Here is a 21,065-nt window from a genome sequence, read left to right on the forward strand (position 1 = left end):
GACTTCTACAAGTTTATGAACCTCTAGGTGTTGGGCAAGACCATGGAGAAAATCAGAAATCACCGCAATATTCAGCTGGTCAACAATGAGGGCAAGTACATGAAGCTGGTAATGAGGCCAAATTTCAAGGGTGGAAGCCGGTTTAGCAAAAAATTTGGTAGGCGTTGAAATGGGAAAGAGCAAGGTTAAAATGAATAAACCGGTGTATATAGGCCAGGCTATTTTGGACATGTCAAAAATGGTGCTGTACGAGTTCCATTACGATTACATGCAACACAAATACAGTAGCAAGCTCCAATTCTGCTATATGGATACGGACAGCTTCGATTACCACATCAGAAAGGAGGACTTTTATAGGTATATAGCACAGGATGTCGAGGAACGTTTTGATACAAGTGCTTATAATCCCGATTATAGGGAAAAACAAGACGGTGCTAGGCCTGATGAAGGATGAATTAGGCGGCAAAATCATGACCGAGTTTGTCACCCTAAGGGCTAAGTTATATGCATACAAGAGCCTCACCAAAGAGGGCGGTGATCGCAAGGGGAAGGGTGTGAAGAGATGTGTCATCGAGAAATCCATCACCTTTGATGACTATCAGCGAAAAGGGCGTTGACATCCATAAGAATCAGGTGCTTATGCAAAACAAAGGTCAAAAGGTATCCTTTTAAGTCCACGGGTTTTTGTGATATCACGTAATTGTTTGACAGTATGTATATTCATTCTCCTTATTTTATGGAATTTTTGTTTTGTCAAAAGAATTCATTCTGGTCAAAACTAACGCGGTTATTTCCTTCAGGGAATTTCCCCTTATGCGCGTAGAATATTATAAGATTTGCGCTAGAACATTTTTGGACCTCTCATTCTGTATACTTTGATGACGTCATTACCTATTAGGGACTTTACACTGCTACGCATGACCAGGCATTGCTAAGCATGGTATGTGCCGGATTTGTTGTGACGTCACTGTATTAGAAGCACTCGACTGTGCCAGAAGTAACATTTCTCTATCTCTGCTGGGGACTACTTAGTTATTTAAATGCAAAAAGTCCATAAAAACCTACCCTACACCATTTAAGCTATATTTGCACTGCATCAGAAACAAAGCACCATTCTTTTGTTTTTATTGAAAAGCAAATGTCAATTAAAACCATCTTACACTTCATGGAACAGAAAAGCTTATAAGCATAAGTACTTAAAATTTTTACATCACAAGATCGAATTTTTTTTATCTGTTCTGCTCTGGCCAAAGAGGAAATAAGTTTAGCTTTTGTTTTGCGTTGTGTACAGAAACGACAGGTAGAAAATTAGTTAGCCCACAAGATTTTTCCAATTCGCGTGTTTAATTTCTGTGTTAAAATGTGCGCAGTATTATTATGTGGAAATTACTGGCAGAAAAGTTTCTGTTCTGTTCTGTTCCCCTTGTTTACTTCTGCGAAAAATTTTATTAAAGTGTTAAACACCCTTTGCCTCTGCATATATAAATTTTACCACATAACCCACATGACTTTTGGCAGTCACGTTGTACGTTGGTGTTGGTTTTGCAATCTTGAATGAGATATCGACAAAGCGTGATTTTATCTTGGCAAGCTCAAAAAAATAAAAAGAATAAAACTCACGTTCTAAGCATTAATACTGCGTTTACACTTGAGCACTTACACCGATTTAAAGTATGTCATTGGATATGCACGAAAACTTAAAAGTTCGAAAACCAAAAGTACACTCATATGCAAAAAGTAAAAAGTTTTGAATTATCACCTTCGTATTATATCGAAGTTATACAGATATATAAATTATTCTCAGGTTACATTAAAAAATATATTTTCGGAATTTTGTTCCGTTTTTATTTTTTATTGTTTTGATTTTAAACCTTCTAATTTTGCAAAATTTCATGTAAGCGCAATCTGTGTAAATTTCTATTATTAGTAACTTGACTCAAGTGTAAATACAGTCTAAGTGTAATCAATCCAGCTATAAATTTGTAGAGGTATAACACGCTGTCAACATATTATACGTTATGGATGTGTGCGTAGCCTACCACGTACAAACAAATACACTTTTTATTGCATCCAGTACAAGCACCACAAAAACGCTTAAAATTAACAAAATTAATATCATAAAGAAGCTATCACTAACCAGTTGGAGTTGTGAATTGATAAAAAGCTCCTTGTTTAAAGCAAAGCAAAATAACCACGAGAAGCAACGATATCATGTCAAAAAAACTTAAATCTGCGAATGTTGCGTGGACTCGATCAGTTTTCTTACTTAAAAATGAGCTTAAAAAAGCTGTTTAAATAAACTTGTAATGAAAAATAGAATTGTTCATATCCGAGAGGAATCTCCAAGTTTATATTTAAAATATAAAAAGCTAGAACTTGAATCAGTTTGTCAATTCATTTATTAAATACACAATGTTCTTTATTGTTAAATTCAGTATACCCAAATTCATTTTATCAGGTAAAACTGACGTTTAGCCAACTTGTATGTTCGTAGCATTGCCCCTAATCTCTTCTAGAAAGTTTTAAATTAGAAACTTTAGAAAAAATCTTAATAAGCCCGTGCAACATCCAACGCCTCACACAGTGTGTCATCTCCCCAATTTTTCTCACATGGCTTGGGTTAAACCATAGCTATAGTAACATTTACTCGGTCATAGGACTCCCCATCTAAGCCATGCCCCCATCCTGTAAATAATAGATAGGGTAAATCCCTCGATGTTAGTGAGGCTAGCCATGTAAAATATGCACATTTATCTGATAAGGGAAATGATCAAAGTTCTACGGTAATATGAATTTTGTTAGTTGTATTTTCTTTGTTCAATGTTTAATTAGCTTTAGCCACGGCCAAATTAGGTTTTCCAGTACTCTATAAACATCAAAGTTCATGAAAAAATTAATAGGCATGCGTAGCTTCCTTTCACACACACCCACTCACCCACACTATGGGAGAGAAAGTGAAAACTATCAGCTTTCTTCACGTCTCTTATTGCCGACTGTAAACGTAGCAAACATATGGCCGTAACTTTAGATAAAAAATATTAAAATAATAACAGAATATTAGATAAAGGATTACACATTAGTAAAAAAGCCGCACTGTGTCATAAATCTGGGTGGAGTTTTTTAGTAAAGGTATATAAAGTATATCGAGTGAAGCGTACATAACATTATGGTGTTTCAGGTGTAATATAGTTTCCAAAATATAACTTTCCAGCAACGATAGCTAAAATGAAAAGATAGTTTGCAAATTGTTCTTATTAGGTCATAGCAAAAACAAAAGTCAGTATTATTTTATTTTACGGAATTACTTTCTGTGAAAGTTGAAAAGTTGAACATTCATCTATGCATATCATTTCCAATTAGTCTATAAAATGTGAACCGATTAAAAAAATAAGATATCGCTGTTTTATGAAATTATAATTTCCCTTACTTGCATATGAAATGCCTTCAAGTCAGATCAACGACTCATATCAACGACTCGCTGATTTTTAAGCGACTCAGCAAATAAAATTACATCACTGCTAACATTAAACAGTCGAGTCATCATGACAAATTATTTTTATGTTACTTCCAAATCACAGGAAATTGTTTAAAAATTCTTAATTTAATTAGTCGTCTTAACTTCTTCACCAAGTAGTCACGAAAAATTAAAATTAAAAAATAAATAATATTGATACAGCCTTTAATAACAACAGGTACACAATGCTAAAAAATTGCAACATTGAGGACCATCTCAGTATTTAACTAAAATTAGATTTTTCCTGTACCTCAATAAAATGAATAATTTAAAGCAGCTGGGATTGCGTGAAGTCTGGACACACTCTTCGGCTTCCGCTAACGGAAATCATTAAATCTTTTTCTGCAAATGCTTGATTTGCAATTGCATAACTGATGGTTTATAAAAGTGTAAGAACCATAAAAGTTTAAAATATACTGCAAGCAGGGCTGAAGAAAGTTAAAATGGATAAGAAATTTTTTTTATTTATTTTTTTAGCATGCGCTATGACTGTGTCAAGCTTAACGCTCCAACGTAAGTTCTATAAAATTAAAAATGATTTTTTATTGCATTAGAGACTTTTTTTCCTTAATACTAGCACATCATGCTTTTTACTACGTTATACATGTGATCTGCATATTTATCTATGATGATCCTCCAAAGCATCGCAATGTGTTTGTATAAAAATTAGAAAAACAAGTTACTTTATTTTTACTTTGTTTTAGATTTTCTTTTCAGTAAAGCATGTACCACATTAGCTTGCCTCACAGGACCATGCGTTCGTGTATGTGATTCCGGTAGATGTATCGAAAAATGCCTTGGTAATTTAATATTATTTTAGCAGTAGCCGTAGAATAATTCACAGAAATTCGCCCTAATTTTTCGCTTGGATATTTCGTGCATGTTAAACTTATATCATGCGTTCGGTAGCACCATTTAGTTTTGATATTTCGATATTTCGTGGTTAATACATGTTGGCTTCTTTTTTTATGGCAGGTTCGACACCAATACTTTCCTTGCCACCACCACCACCACCACCACCACCACAACCACAACCAGGAGCAGCAACAACAAACACACCACCATGTCTGAACCCTGATCATAGTTTTGGAGATCCCTGCATGTTTAAATGGTGTCCTTTTGGTTCAAAATGCCAAACAGATTATTATGCTTGCACTGCGGAATGTGTAAAGGTGAGTTGTTAACAAAATGTTTCAATTAGAAAACATTGAAGTAGAATTCATGTCGTTGATTTTGGGTTGTAAAAAGCAGAAATTTTTTTCTGGATTGGTTGAGTGAATTTATTGTCTTTTTGCAGAACGAGAGATTGTTAAATAAAACATAATATTTTTAAAATGAAGACTAATAAACCAGCTGTTTCTTCAACGACGTATTACTGATTTGTACCAAATCCTTCAGAGCTTCATGCACCAAACCTCTTCGAATGTTTGGCATGATAACACAACAAATTAGCAGGTTGTCATCAAATATTTTGGTAGCGAGCGGAAATTCTTAGAGCCCCCAGGGCTTCTTGTTAATTATTTTCAACTGGTACAGCAAAGCACGAAAGAAAAATATGAAAGTAGAAAAATGAGTTCAAGTAAACACAAAAATCAATAAAAACAACTATTTTTGATTTATTTTGATTTTTTAAAAGAATTTTAGCCTGTTGAAACTCCTTCTATGCAAATACAAATCTAGCTTTATAAATTTCAGATCACAAAAAATAGCAAACGACCGTTGTAGCTTTGTGAAACTGGCGAAATCAGCTAAAAATAAAATAATAATTCAAAATGGTTTATTTATAAAAATAATAGGTTTTTGTACCTTTTGCACCGTTCAGAAACGTAGTTCTGTTATCAACACTCAAAAACTAAAAATTTAGGTGCCGCTCCCTTCCGTGTTCACTAGTCTCGATAGTAAAAACGGCGACAGAAAAAGAAGCCCATTTTAAAGCTCTACCGGCTAAAGCTGTGGAACAATAATCACACAATTCAATTGTACTTTTGGGAGCCAGTGCTTAATTCACCTGTGACTTCAGATAAATAGATTCATCAGAAAGTTTTTCATGCGTTAATAAACACGTTCATATATATAATATCTTGAAATAACTTCAATCGCTGTTGGAAAGAGATTTTCGTGAAACATGACTAAAATTGTACATTAATCTTCCGAGTATACCAAATACAATGATTTTCGCTCGATTTATATGAAAAACAATTTATCCCACTTTTTCTCGAAAAATATCGTCAAATTTTTATTTTAATTCTATAGTTCTCGTATATTTTACTCGCCTAAAGGATAGTGAAATATCTAAGCAAAATATTAAGAACTCCATAAAATATTTTAAGGTGGCAGTTAACCCTTTTAAAAATAGACTTTTTTTTACGTAATTAGTTATGAAAGGTTATTTTCAGAATATAACAATATGTATTCTGCTATAACACACTTGTCACGAATTGATGGCTAAAATACTATTATCTTTCACCAAAAATATTCAGCCTCAACAATTCCTCTTTAAAATAAAATTCATGAATAATTAATTATTCTGCCAATTATAGTTAAGTCTACGCGCTTGCGAATTTGTACAGAAAAAAATGACGCAATTCCCCGTTCCCTCTATACGGCTAATTCGCAATGCATTATGGTAGTTGTATTCCGCGAAAACGTAAACAAACCATTCGTAGTAACAAAAATGGCCGAACAAGTACACTTCATCCTTAATTCTACTCAAAACCAAAGCGATATACAAAATTCTAATCAAGACAACAGTTTTTTTCAAAACTTGGGCTCTCCTGCAAGCATTGGCTCAAACTTTTCATCAAGTTCAAGCTTTTTATTGCAAGCTAAAAGTAAAGGAGGAGGGATAACTTGCTGTGTACCTCTCTGTCAAAACAACTCAAAGAAGAATCCAGACTTATCTTTTTATGTCATTCCTAAAGACTCAGAGCTTCGAAAGAAATGGCTTTTTATGATCAGTAGAAAGGATTTTGTACCTTCTACATCGCATAGAGTTTGCTCTGTTCATTTCACTGGTGGAAAGAAGACATATATGAACAATGTTCCCACAATAGTCCCAAAAACTATCAAACCAACAGCTAGCAAACCAAGAAAAACTCTCAACAGTACAAACTGTAAATTGCAACTATTTTCTCCTGTGAGGGCTACGACAAATGACATTGCTGCAGAATTATCTGTGGAGGAAGAGTTAAAACAAGAGTTGGAAAAATTGAGAGCCGAAATTAGTTGTATGAGAATTCATGAAAAGGAACTTGATCAAACTATTGAAAAACAACAAGCCACTATAAGTGACATAGCATTTTCAATTGACCGGTTTAAACACAATGAAGCACACTTTAAGTTTTATACCGGATTCGAATCTTATAAATTATTCAAAGCAGTTTTAGAATATTTACAACCAGCTGCAAATAAACTAATATATTGGGGTTCAAATACTAACACTGAAAATACAAAAAATATAAACTCTACAAAACGAGGCCGATCACGATCATTGAGCGCAGAAGAAGAATTCTTTATGATACTGGTTCGAATTCGATGTGGACTTTTGTTAGAAGATATGGCTGTTCGATTTAATATGTCGACAAGTCACATAAGCAGAATATTGATTACATGGACAGATTTTTTACATTCACAATTCCGTATGCTTCCAATATGGGCTTCAAAAGAAACAGTACAAAATAGAATGCCGAAATGTTTTCAAAAAAGTTACCCAAATACCCGTGTCATATTAGATTGTACAGAAGTATTTGTGGAAATGCCTACGTCATATCGCACACAGTCCAGTACCTTTTCAAATTACAAACACCATAATACAGCAAAAGGATTAGTCGGAATAGCTCCTGATGGATCAGTGACATTTGTCTCTGATTTGTATGGTGGACGCTTTTCGGATAAACGAATAACAAAAGATAGTGGTATATACGATTTGCTAGAGCCTGGGGATTCTGTGATGGCTGATAGAGGATTTGAGCTCGAGGAAGATTTACCTGATGGAGTAACATTAAATATTCCACCATTTTTAGATGGAAAACCTCAGCTAAGTTTATTAGAGGAAAACGAAACTAGAAGAATAGCATCTGTACGTGTACATGTCGAACGAGCAATCGAACGTATAAAAAATTACCGAATTTTACAAACAGTTTTCAAACTATCAATGGCTGCTGAACTCAATAAGATATGGGTTATTTGTTGTTATTTAGTTAATTTTTTACCACAGTTGGTACCAGATGTAAATACGAATGACTAAAAATTATAAACTTTCGTACACTATATATATATATATACTAGATCATGAAATATAAAGACAAAACAATATTGTGAGGAAACAATTTTATTTACTCACACTGTTGTTCTGTAATGTTGCTGTGCATGAAAGTGAAATAAAAGTGTGTTAGCTCAGGCAAAGTAATTCTGTTCCATTTTTCCTTTTGAAAAACTATTGTTTCCACATGTCGGTCAACTTTTGTATAAACAATAAAATCAATTTCATTGACTTGTGTTACTGCCATCACACCTTGACATTGGTGAAAATAATTATGTCTTTCTTTGAGTTTTGGCTTGCCATTCGATATTTGTAAAAAAAAATTTTTATCTTTGCATGCGTCAGAAATAGAGCAATCCTTTTTTGAATATGGGCACTTCACCTCAATCAATCGAGCATTCCCATTCAAAGTTGTTGCGCCATCAGGACTTGCACCTAACCACGGCCATTTTGGATTAATAACGAAACCACATTTTTCGACTTCAATATTTTTCTCGGTTTGATACCAGTTTAGAGCATTAACTTCATTATTTTTATTTAGACATTTTTGTAATATGCTTTTTGGATGTATATTTTTTCTTCTATTTATAATAGATCCAAAATTGGATGATGTTATGCGTTTCTTTCTTTCTGTGTACCACATATCACATTTATACTGAGTACATGTGGATTTTTCTATGTCTCGAACTTGTTCGGCATTGACATGAATGAAATTGTTTACAAATGACTTTTGCTCATCTGATAACTCTGCTATTTCTGGTTCAAAGTCAAGAGCCTGCAAAAATAAATTAACTGTCGGACGTAATTCAACTGTTTCACTGTTTGTCTGTTCAAAATTAAATTCTTTTATAGATGTGTCATAAAATGATGATGGTTTATAGTCATTTCCTTGTAATAAATATGCCATTGAAGTTCCTTGCCCTATTTCAAATAAGTCTGTCGCTAATTTTTTGACTTTTTCGGTTGAGGGCTCATGTGCAAACAGTGGTGTAGAACAAAATTTTCTATTTCCTGTGACCAACGGTCTTTTGCGACTTTCATTTGTGTCTTTCGTAAGGTCTGCTTTCTCGAATGCCATTGCAGAAAATTTTATTGGTGCAGAATTTGCACTTTCTCCAGGTACATGCCATTTTTGTAACAAATCTGTGCATGTCTTGTCATCAGGGACAATTTTTAAGTCCAACTGTTTGTATTCAACCAATTGAAATAGAACTGCTGCGACATGCTTACAGCATCCTCCTGCTCCAGCTTTACATAAACATTTCGCATACAAAATATCACCACTTCTTTGACACAGGTGGACATAAACAGAATATTTTTCTCTTTTCATGGAAGCAGCTACAAAACATTTCACAAGAAAAGTTAATTTTTCAGCCATAACATTACTTTTAACTCTCACTTTCTTCACGTAGCTCTCCTTGAATAGTTGGTATCCAAGAATTTTATGCTTTGTAGCACCCTTCGGCTTGCTATCACAGCTATTTCCAAGAACTAAATATTGGTGAATTTTCTCCTGGGTGATCGAAGGCATAGCTGCAAGATCAGTTGACCATTGACTTATATCTTCGTGTGTTCTTTCCTCCACTTCTTCGTCCCTCTCGGCATTTGTTAATTCTTTAAAAACAGGTCTTGGTACCACACAAGAGCTTTGAGAAAAGCTAGGCCCAAGATCTGTAGAGCTTAAAATTATATCTAAATCTGTATCCTTATTTATTACTTCCATTTCGACTTCTTTCACTCCTAAAACCTCACTAACTAACAATATTTAAATGTTTACATCAATAACACGGGTTTTGGATAAGGGAGATAATGATTTTCTTGAGGAGATTTGAAAATTATCACAAACAATAACGGCTTTTTGTTATTATCGCCACAATAAAAAGAATGCTGTTATTTATTTACAAACTCTCGCTTCTGGGAGGGAAAACTGTAGAATACAACTACCATAATGCATTGCGAATTAGCCGTATAGAGGGAACGGGGAATTATTAAAGAAAAACGTTAAAAACAACAAAGATATCGCATTATGTAGAAATTTAAGACGAATTTCATTATGCTACAACTTTAATTTTCGATAGCATTTTTGTTTTACTTTAAAATTTTCAGACATGCTTGATGAACCATGCAGCTATGAGACAGTGTGGGGAAGTCTTTTTATTTGGGATAGTTTTCTTTTAACAGCGTTCGATGCAGCAGGGGATGCTAACAAAGAATCCTTCGAAAGAAACAAAAGGCTATTGTTAAAAAAATAAGAAGGAACAAAAAAAATCCGCACACGGTTTCAACTGGGTTAACCCAACGTTCATTTAGGAACAGAAGCTAAGGAAATATAACGAGATTGTAAAAAGTTGGAGCTCGTAGAAGCCGATTTTTTTCTTGTTAATGATACATTTATAAATAGAAATTTCTGCTGACTCAGTTTTTAAGTTAAAATCATTTTATTATGCATTAAGGCCTATATTTTCAAAAAATAGTAAAAAAAAAAAAATAAATAAAAAAAAAATAAAGCACTTAGTAAATAATTCAGCTATTTAGGCAGCTAAAAAGGGTTACTGCCACCTTAAATAGTTTTATTGGCACCGTGCAATGACTACTACTACTTTTAAAGTAACCTCGCCAAAACCGCTTTTAGAAGCCAAAAATATAAAAATTAGTAGACAATCATAAGCGCTAAATTGGAGCGTAAAAGCGGTACAGAAAAAAAATTGGAGAATAGAATGAAATAAAAATGCCACAAAATAAGATATTGTATTTAATTTAAAATATACGGGTTGATATAGCAAATAATAAGAACTTTTAATTTATTTTTATTTAGGCATAACTGTTGATTGATGGCGAGGGAGAAATGCATTTTCAAGTGAAAATTCATTTATAAAGGAATTTTCTACCAAACGACACTGTTATGTTTTTGATACTGTAGCCATAAATCATATGAAAGATAAATACATTTTGCTGCAAAATTTGTTTTTTCTAATTAGAATATAACGATTATAGGCATATTCAAGTTCACATTTACTCCAAGAAGAAATAATATATGGTATGCTATGAGGCCAAGGCAAATATCTTATTTCGCGTTATTCAAAAGTCATAACATAATTGTAACTCCTTTTTCTTAGGATAATTTAATTGCAAACTATCGTTTTACATACATAATAAGCATATTTTTAAGTTCAGAAAGCATATCTAAGCCAAGGTGGCAGTCAAAACCATAAAGTAAGTGGATTTAAAAAAAGATAAGGGACGAAGTAGATAGAGCATAGTTAACCAGGTTAACACAAGAAAAAATAGTGCGCTGAAAGTGTCCAAAAGAATTCCTTATATTAAAAGACAAATATGGTAGTATAAAAAATAAGTCCACATTGACTGTTACATATACATTTGGATAGCTATATTAATCCAGTCCTTTTTATGACTAGAATTAGCTTAACACGAATTTCCTTTTAGAATGCCATCTGCCATTGTTTGTTCTTTATCAAGTTTGGTAAAAATTTTGCAATTTTTACCTTCATGCAAATTCTACGCACTGCAATGTTTTTCTGTAAATATTCTTTTAGGACTAGTCGATAAAGCCCGTGGAAAAATCCACTAAGGCAGAAGAACAATGGAAAAATAGGTTGCTTTAGATTTTTTGCTGACATCAGCAGTGCATATACAGAAGGAAAATTGGTGAAATTTAGTCATTCGTTGTCTGTAATGTGTAGAGTTGAAACGCTGGTCAAAATAATGCATAGTATCGTATGTTTTTGACAAACGCCTAAGAAGATATAAGGGCTTAAAAACTTTGCTGACGTCAGCGAAGTCCCTACCAAAACTTCCAAAAAAACTTTCTTTACAAATTCGTACACCCGTTGCATTCATCGTATAGATCTTGAAATGCTGATCAAGAAAATGTATAGAAACATGAACTTTTGACAAACAGTTGCAGAGATATTGGGGTTTGAAGGTTTTGTGATGACGTCATCAACCCGTCCATTCCGAAACGGATTCAGGGACCAAGGTTTGGGAAACTTACCCAAATTGGTCCCAGGTGGTCCCTAGTTACCCACGCGGTGAAAAATCATTGACGTCACCACCTCGTTTCCAAGTTATTTGGCCTCAAAGTTTTAAGTGCACTGTAACGGCTTCATAATTTAATATAAGATATTGACGTTAAAGTAGTGTTATTGACGTCGCGCCGTAACGTCAGAAAATATAACATATTAGACATATTTTTTTCGGCAACATCAAAGATTTTTTTCGGCGACATCAAAGGAAAATGACGATATCAACTTTGCCTGTTACAGACACACGGAACTGGCTTATTATTATATAGACTAGTCGATAAAGCCCGTGGAAAAATCCACTAAGGCAGAAGAACAATAGAAAAATAGGTTGCTTTAGATTTTTTGCTGACATCAGCAGTGCATATACAGAAGGAAAATTGGTGAAATTTAGTCATTCGTTGTCTGTAATGTGTAGAGTTGAAACGCTGGTCAAAATAATGCGTAGTATCGTATGTTTTTGACAAACGCCTAAGAAGATATAAGGGCTTAAAAACTTTGCTGACGTCAGCGAAGTCCCTACCAAAAGTTCCAAAAAAACTTTCTTCACAAATTCGTACACCCGTTGCATTCATCGTATAGATCTTGAAATGCTGATCAAGAAAATGTATAGAAACATGAACTTTTGACAACAGTTGCAGAGATATTGGGGTTTGAAGGTTTTGGGAAACTTACCCAAATTGGTCCCAGGTGGTCCCTAGTTACCCACGCGGTGAAAAATCATTGACGTCACCACCTCGTTTCCAAGTTATTTGGCCTCAAAGTTTTAAGTGCACTGTAACGGCTTCATAATTTAATATAAGATATTGACGTTAAAGTAGTGTTATTGACGTCGCGCCGTAACGTCAGAAAATATAACATATTAGACATATTTTTTTCGGCAACATCAAAGATTTTTTTCGGCGACATCAAAGGAAAATGACGATATCAACTTTGCCTGTTACAGACACACGGAACTGGCTTATTATTATATAGACTAGTCGATAAAGCCCGTGGAAAAATCCACTAAGGCAGAAGAACAATAGAAAAATAGGTTGCTTTAGATTTTTTGCTGACATCAGCAGTGCATATACAGAAGGAAAATTGGTGAAATTTAGTCATTCGTTGTCTGTAATGTGTAGAGTTGAAACGCTGGTCAAAATAATGCATAGTATCGTATGTTTTTGACAAACGCCTAAGAAGATATAAGGGCTTAAAAACTTTGCTGACGTCAGCGAAGTCCCTACCAAAAGTTCCAAAAAAACTTTCTTCACAAATTCGTACACCCGTTGCATTCATCGTATAGATCTTGAAATGCTGATCAAGAAAATGTATAGAAACATGAACTTTTGACAACAGTTGCAGAGATATTGGGGTTTGAAGGTTTTGGGAAACTTACCCAAATTGGTCCCAGGTGGTCCCTAGTTACCCACGCGGTGAAAAATCATTGACGTCACCACCTCGTTTCCAAGTTATTTGGCCTCAAAGTTTTAAGTGCACTGTAACGGCTTCATAATTTAATATAAGATATTGACGTTAAAGTAGTGTTATTGACGTCGCGCCGTAACGTCAGAAAATATAACATATTAGACATGCATTTTTCGGTTACTTCAAAGAAAATTTCAGTAAGATCAAAGGAAAATAATCATATCCTCTTTGCTTGTCACAGAGACACGGAACTGGCGTATTATTATAAGAGATAACCAAAAATTTGGATAAAAAAAGCGTTTACTTGCGTTCTCTTTTTACCATTTAAGTTAAAAAGTTTGCTCTGAGTTGTAGGTCTCGGCACTTACTCTCTAGGGTCTTTAAGCCCCAGGTTCTATACATTATTGTACATTTTTCTTTCACAAATCGTGAAATATTAAGACCTAATTAGATAATTGTAATTTGATTTATTATAGTATCCTTAAAGTATTGAAATAACCCTCTTTTAGCTCTAATTCACCGTTAGATGGGATGTGGTTGCTAATTGCAAAAAAAGGAAAGAAAAAACAATGACTAAAGAAAAAAAAGGGTTCAATGGATATTTTCATTCTTTTACCATGATAAACTGAAGAACAGGCCCATCTTTTAATAACACTGACACGTTTAAAAAATTAAAAAGAATCAGTTTTTGCTACTGTTAACATGGTCACCTTTCATTCTCAGTTTAAAATTGACAGCTTAAACTGATCGTCTACTTTAAACTTTAAGCGGATTTCAAACCAGACTTAAAACACACTTGCTGCTACAAGTATGCATCGGGGCATTGTAAAGGAAAGCGAAAAATCTGAAATAATGCATTTCTATTTTATAAGTTATTAATTCCCGGGCGCCACCATGAAAAATTACCAATTGCCTAAGCCATCAATTTTGCTTCATTTGGTCTACATAATGTGAAATTAACGCAACTTTCAACTTGAAATTTCTCTCACTGGCTTTTTAAATGCCAAGTGAAAAAGATCAACAATCCATCATGATATAGCAATAAAATGAATTATTTGCGCCAACATTATTAACAACAAGATTACATTTCCGCTAACGAGGAACGGACATCATCATGAGAAATGTGTTTTTTCATCTTAGTTGCATATCGCACGTTGTTTTAAACTATTAAGAGATAATTAGTGCTCCTAACTCAGTTATCAGCTGCCACGCCAAATATAAAATAAGATTTATAAATTAATAAAAGCAAGTTGAAAAACTGTAACAGTGGGGTTATATATCATGAATTTGGTATATTTTATGTTAATAATGTCATATTTGCAACAATTTACAACAAGTTATTTTTCTTGTCATCTGTCTACGTCAGTATCTTTACAAAATGCAAAATTAAACGCAGTGCGTGGAGGTATTATTGGAATGACGAGTAACACATGGTATCATGTTTCTCATTGTCATACAAACATAATAGCTAGCGAAAATGCTTAAGTAATTTGCTTCTAATGGTTAATTATTTTACTGTCTGTGACTGATGTATATAAAGAGGTCTCACCATCTTTAAATTTCAAATTGTGCTACATCTTAGCTACATCTAAAGAAAAATAGTCAATAATGGAGAATTATATCCGTGGCTTGATTTGTTTGCTTTCATACGCAGTGTGTGTTTCAAGTTTGGTAATCCAAGAACGTAAGTCAACGAAAGTTTGGAAAGTGATTTTTACTTTATCTTTTCTTTTTATATTCTTCAAAATTGTTGTTTGTTTTAAATACAGTTAACTTAAAATTCTGTAAAGCGGCTTAAAACTGAGAATGCACATTTTTGGTAACTCTGAAACAATTTGTTAAGAAAATCATTTTAAAAGTGATTTTTCAATCTTAGCGAATAAGCTACAGTAGGAGAAATCCATTGAAATTAGCAGAGTTTTTATTCGTGTATCTTCAACATATGCTCTCCGTTTATACCTTTTTTTACTTTTTCTAGCATGTCGCATCAAGCTCTGCATCAATAACCCATGCAGCCAAAAATTATGTTCTCCAGGATCACAATGCGTTGCTGATGCATGTTCAGGATGTGTCGCGAGATGTACGATTAATTTTTTGCACTTTAAATTGATTATTGTGACAGTTATTGTGACAATTCATTGTGACAATGAATACATTTACTTCACCTTTCAGGTTCTCCAAAGAGACCTAAATGTCAGATTGTTCAGTGCTTTGTAGATCCCTGTAGATTTACTCCGTGCGATGGTGATGGTTACAAATGCTATTCAAATTATTGTGATTGCAGTGCGGAGTGTAAAAAGGTGGTCATTTTTATGTAGTTTAACTTTAGTTAGATATATATGGATTAGTATCTAGAGCACTAATTATAAGACCCTATTTCTTTTTTATTTAGATATAATTGTATCTTGATGAAGAAGGCGAATTGCTTGTACAGAAAGGAATTTGTCAATGGAGTTTCTCTGTGTAACAACACTATTTTAATAGGTCTTTTTATATTTATTCAAATACATTGTGTGGAAGACAAAAGGAGTTTATTTTTAAGTTTTTGTTCAATTTACGAAATTTAAAAATCGAACAAAAGTTGGCAGTTTAAAAAAGCGAAGTTTGCAAATCCTGGAAAATATTCAAAAAATGGGCTCAAATATATAATTTAACACAGCTTTTTAATCTTAAGTAAGATTTCCCTGGAATCCATTATTATCCCTTATATCGCCTTACTAACCGACAGACCAAGCATTGTATGTCAGGCTGAGCGCTCATTAGAGGTAAATCGTGTAGTGGCTCCGAGCAACGTGCTTAGTACAGGAACACTGTAGAAAAAAATCCAGCGGAGCACTTTCAGTGATGCCCCCAATCTGGCATAGCATCGCTCAAGAAAATGCTTACCTGCAATTTCGCAACACTAAGGAACTTTTAATATTTTCTGCTATAGTCGAAACAGCGAATCAACAATTTTTCGTTTTGAAATTGCTTCTTGGAAAGTTGCTGAATTAATTCTGAGCAAAGAGTTGTTGTGTATCACTTTCTCACAGTCAAACATTCAAACTTATAACTCTAAATGTGTTGTTTGTCTAACTACAATGAGTGACGAAAAATTTGGCACCACGGCAGTTTTTTGGACACTTTCCAAAATTTTTAAAAACCATCAACTCGCCAATACGACAAACTGCAAAAGTGCAACTTCTACATATCCGTAAGCACGCTAAACAGCATTTAGGACCTGCTAATCACATCTTCAAATGTTCCTTAGCTACGGAATAATTCAAGTCTCACGATTTTCCAAAATAAGACAACAACTTATACTTAGGCTTATCCTGTTCTACAGGGCATAACAAAATTTTATAAAGTGATAGCGATAGTACTAACTTTATTTCAAGTTTAAGTTCGATAAAAAAAGGATGTTGGTTGTTGTTATATTGCTCTTTTTGCGGTAAATCATTTAGTTGTTTTGAAAAAGACGTGAGATAGTTAATTGTAACACGAAATACAATGTGTTTTTATTTTCAAAAAATAAAACAAGAAGTAGAATATGGATATCTTATAAAGGTAGGTCGCCAGTAAAAGCACTAAAATCTTCCAAACATAGATCTACAGAGAACACAATCACAACAGACAGGCATTTTTAACTAACTAATTGGATAATCGATTCGTACATGCAGCTGGAGCGTTTAGTACAGGTATACTTCACGCCGTACATCTGCTATATATTAATTTTAAGAAAAGAACTTTCCTGTAACAGCAGATCAAGGAAAAACAGAGAATACAGCTTATCGTTACTACGTAAAGTGAACAACATGACACCTAAAAATGTTTTCTTGCAAAACAGTTTTTTATTAATTTCAAAAATTAAATTTCAATTTCGGTTTAAAAAAAAACGAATTTTTCTAAATCCAGTAAAGAAAAATTAAAAATAGCCTTCTCGCGACTGGGGCTGAAATACAAGCACAGATTACAACACATCATAACCTAAAAACAACCACCCACTATTTTGCAGAATAATTTCCCGAAAATTTCTGAAATTATATCGCAACGCCGTGTGGGGCTCTTACAGCAACAGGCCTTTTTAGGGTACACTCTATTTAAACTCTATCCAGCAGTGTTAGGTTAATTAAAAACATCCTGTCATTCAGGTAAAACTGTCATCCTTGCGTTTTTGTGAAAGCTCTAAAATTAATTGTGAACACTTCGGTTTAAATGAAAACATAGGCTTAGCCTGTCGTTAACCCAGTCTAGCTAAGTAGCCAAAACCGATACATGTGCATACATAAAAATTTAATATTTCTATAAATAAAATCTTCAGAAGAGAAAATAGGCAATGAGACACCTCTCGATGTTAAAATTATCACCTCTAAGTCAAAAAGACCTTATTTACTATTATTTCGTCGCACGTTATGGCCTCAAATAACGTGGATTGGTTTATCGTCAAAATTGCGCTCTGTGATTGGTTTACCACGCGTAAGCGTTTAACACAAAGTCAGTTTGAATATATTACGTTGTATTTTTAGCCTAAAAATATTTCGTACGTACATACATGACATTTTCCTGTCTGCAAAACAGTCTGTAAATACAAACAGATCACGAGTATTATTAGTATAGAGATGGTGACAGACGTGATATTTATATCAGAGATTATGTACATTATTTTTGGGAAGATAAAATTTAGATAATACTTTATACGCTTTTGGAAATAAAACAAAAAAGAATAGAATACCCTTAGTTACACTTGAGACACGGAAAACAAATACTGGACCGGGAACTTAGAGACCTGTGGTACATAACGGTAATAAAACCTTTGCATTATAATCTCTATAAGCAAAGACAAATCAATGAAAAACGAATTAGTAGTCTAAAAGCTAATAGCGATTCATTTCGCCTCATTTTTCACAGACGACTGAGTGTATTATCCGTATGATAGTTCAGGAAAATTTCGCCTGCTGTCACAGCCTTGGAGGAATGGAACTTACAAAAGAATGTTTAATGAAGAAAAAAACACGGTTTTACGATCAACACGCATAATTAGCACTTGACCTGTAAAGATTTTGTTATATTTGGTATGGGGGAAAGGGGACTCTATGTCTAATGCCTAAGGAAGTTTCAAATTTAAAAGCTTCTCAAATTCATTAAATAGCCTCTGAAATACTTGCTCGATTGTTATGAACAAGTGTGAGCATAGTATAGTTTGGAAATGTTCCCATTGAAACCCCGAGCACCTCTTATGGAGGATATAGCACACGACATTGAAGCGAGTACCATTTAACAATATTTACAACTTTAAAATTGATTGCAGCATTAAAAGGAAGCAAACAGCAAAATCATACCTCTTATAGAATTAGTAATTTTTTTGTAGTTGACTTAGTTGTTGTTTTTATCGTTGTTGCAACTTTAGCTGCAGACGTAGTTGTCCCTACGTAAGCAGGTCATAATTTATTGTCTTAGATTGACTTTTTCTCGAAACAAGCTGACATCAAAGTGGAATAGACACCTAAAGCTAGGATAGCACCAACGTAAGAACATAATGTTAATAATAACCGAAACCAATTGACCAGAGGTAAAATCAAAAATCCTTTGAGTTAGAATTGATCAATTGCAGTTGTAAAATTAAAAAACAAACCTAGCTTTGTTATTGTTGGCGAGTGTGTCGTTGTTCCTAAAACAAGATAAAACTGTATGACGTTTTTGCTGTAAATATCTTCTTTAAGGCAGGTTCACATTTGCGATGCAAGCGCAAACGCAGCCAATATATGTTGATTTTAAAATTTCCGACGCAAAAACGAAAACACAAGGCGTTCACACACTACGGCTAGAATGCCAATACCATTAATTTAACGCCAATAGCTTTTTTAAGTAAATGAAGCCATTACAATGCAATTCTAATTTTGAGGCCAAATACCTTGGAGAGAGGTTTCACTTGGACCGAAAGGTTTCCAAACTTTGGTTTTCTGAATCCGTTTTGAAATGGATGGGGTGATGACGTCATCAAAAACCTTTAAACCCCAATCTCTAACTGTTCGTTAAAAGCACACGATCTTATACATTTTCTTGATCAGGGTTGCAAACCACGGCGGGTTAAAAACTTTATTAAAAAGCTTTTTTGTTATTTGGCAGGGCCTTGGTGATGTCAGCAAAATGTTTAAACTGTAACATTCCCTTAACCGTTCGTTGAAATCACATGATCTTGTACATTATGTTGATGCATTTCAGGTTCTATACCATACAGGCATTATTGCTGACGTCATCAAAGTTTTATTAATCATTTTATTATTTTATTTTTTAATTATCTTGAAAATTTCTCTTTTTTACTAAACTTTTTTGCAACATTTTACTCTGCTGAAAGATGTTTTTTAAATACATTCACTTGTCTTAAGATCATTCGACTCGATGAATTCAATTTTCGGACTTTCTTTTGTTCTCCATTACATTAAAATTTATATGAACGATTTTTTTCATTGTTCCTTTGCCTAAGTGGATTTTTGAACTTGCTTAAATGTCTAGTCCCTATTATAATGTGTTATAATTACTCAAGAAAAGAGAAGAGAAAAACAAAATAAGGAGATTATGGAATGTGACACATTCTATAGACGCTATCTATGGAAAAATGAATATTTAAGCAACTTTTTCTATTAATCTTTTTTTGAAAAATTCCTGTTACAGTGCTTTGCGTCTGTGTTTACTTGCTTTTTCTGGCTCACAATAACGCAAAGGCAAGAATATCAAAACTTTTTGATATCTAGCGTCGAAATTTTTCTTGCGTTTACGCTTGCGGTGTTCACACATGTTTTTTATTGCGTTTGCGTATGTGTGACAGATGTGTTACAACTAGCTTTTAAATATTACAAATCATGGATAGGTATAATACCTCAACGAGCATACAAATCCACGATCGTATATAGCTACTGCATATGTAAATACTAACCACATAGTCCGCACGACTTTGGACAATAATATTGTACGTCTTTGTAGCTCTTGCAAAATTTAATGTTATGTAAACAATTGAAACTTCTATCCCTGCAACCTAAAAAATGTAAACACAACGTGTTGAGCATCAAGTTTATTAAAAGAGACTCAACTTATCTTCTGCGTATGTCATACTAACCACACAATCCACATGACTTTCGACAATAATAACGCACTTCACTGCTGGTTTGACAATTCTGTAAATGATACAAACAACGTGTGCGAGTGCTTATATCTCTGCAAACTGAAAAAATAAAAGCACTTAGACGTTATCATGAAAATCTACGTTCAGTTTCTTTTGTTCCCAAGAATTTCAAGTTTTTTTACATATTTAACTCAACGGGTGATTTTTAATGGAAATATAATCGAAGATTCAAGAAAGCAAAAAAAAAAAAACAAGTTAAGAGTTCTTTAATCTATAATCTCTCCCGTATACGTCTGTCTGTCTGTCACGCAAAATGGTAGCTTAGCTGCGCAATAGCGAGAAGCACGCAATGCGGTATAAAAAGGACGGGCGAACCCGTAGATTTTCCACGAGCTAACGACTAGTTATATGTAATTTGATGTTACCGTGATGTTAACGTGGTGTTACCGTGGTGTTACCGTGGTGTTAACATGATGTTAACGTTGATGTTAACGTGGTGTTAAGGTGATGTTAACGACACGATAAAAAAATTACATATTGATAAAATCTGCCCATAAAAATATTAAGACTTGCCAGTAGACGATGTAGTGACTCGGAATCGGTTTAGATGAAGTAAGCAAAACACCAAAATTAACGACTTCATTGTTTAATATCGTGATCCTGTGAAGATGTATAGTCCTAAACAAGATGCGATCGAATGAATCTAAAAAGTTGATTGTAACAGAACTATGATCAAAAAGAGAT

General features: G+C 33.8%; 1 protein-coding gene across 3 annotated transcripts in view; it reads right to left on the minus strand.

Annotated features, from left to right (window-relative positions):
• Positions 1–20,747, minus strand: part of LOC130641271 (chymotrypsin B-like) — a 42,733-nt gene extending 21,986 nt beyond the window's left edge. For 2 of the 3 annotated variants that reach the window (XM_057448008.1, XM_057448006.1), the window contains exons 1-2: positions 20,136–20,747; positions 18,834–18,869 (exon numbers count right to left, since the gene is read on the minus strand). In XM_057448008.1, coding sequence (XP_057303991.1) covers positions 18,834–18,869; positions 20,136–20,265 — 166 coding nt within the window. In that variant the 5' untranslated portion in view covers positions 20,266–20,747. The remainder of the gene's footprint in view (positions 1–18,833; positions 18,870–20,135) is intronic. The other variant, XM_057448009.1, reaches the window with a different exon arrangement.
• Positions 20,748–21,065: the final 318 nt, after the last annotated feature.

Source organism: Hydractinia symbiolongicarpus, chromosome 4 (genome assembly GCF_029227915.1).
Source record: "Hydractinia symbiolongicarpus strain clone_291-10 chromosome 4, HSymV2.1, whole genome shotgun sequence".
NCBI lineage: Eukaryota > Metazoa > Cnidaria > Hydrozoa > Anthoathecata > Hydractiniidae > Hydractinia > Hydractinia symbiolongicarpus.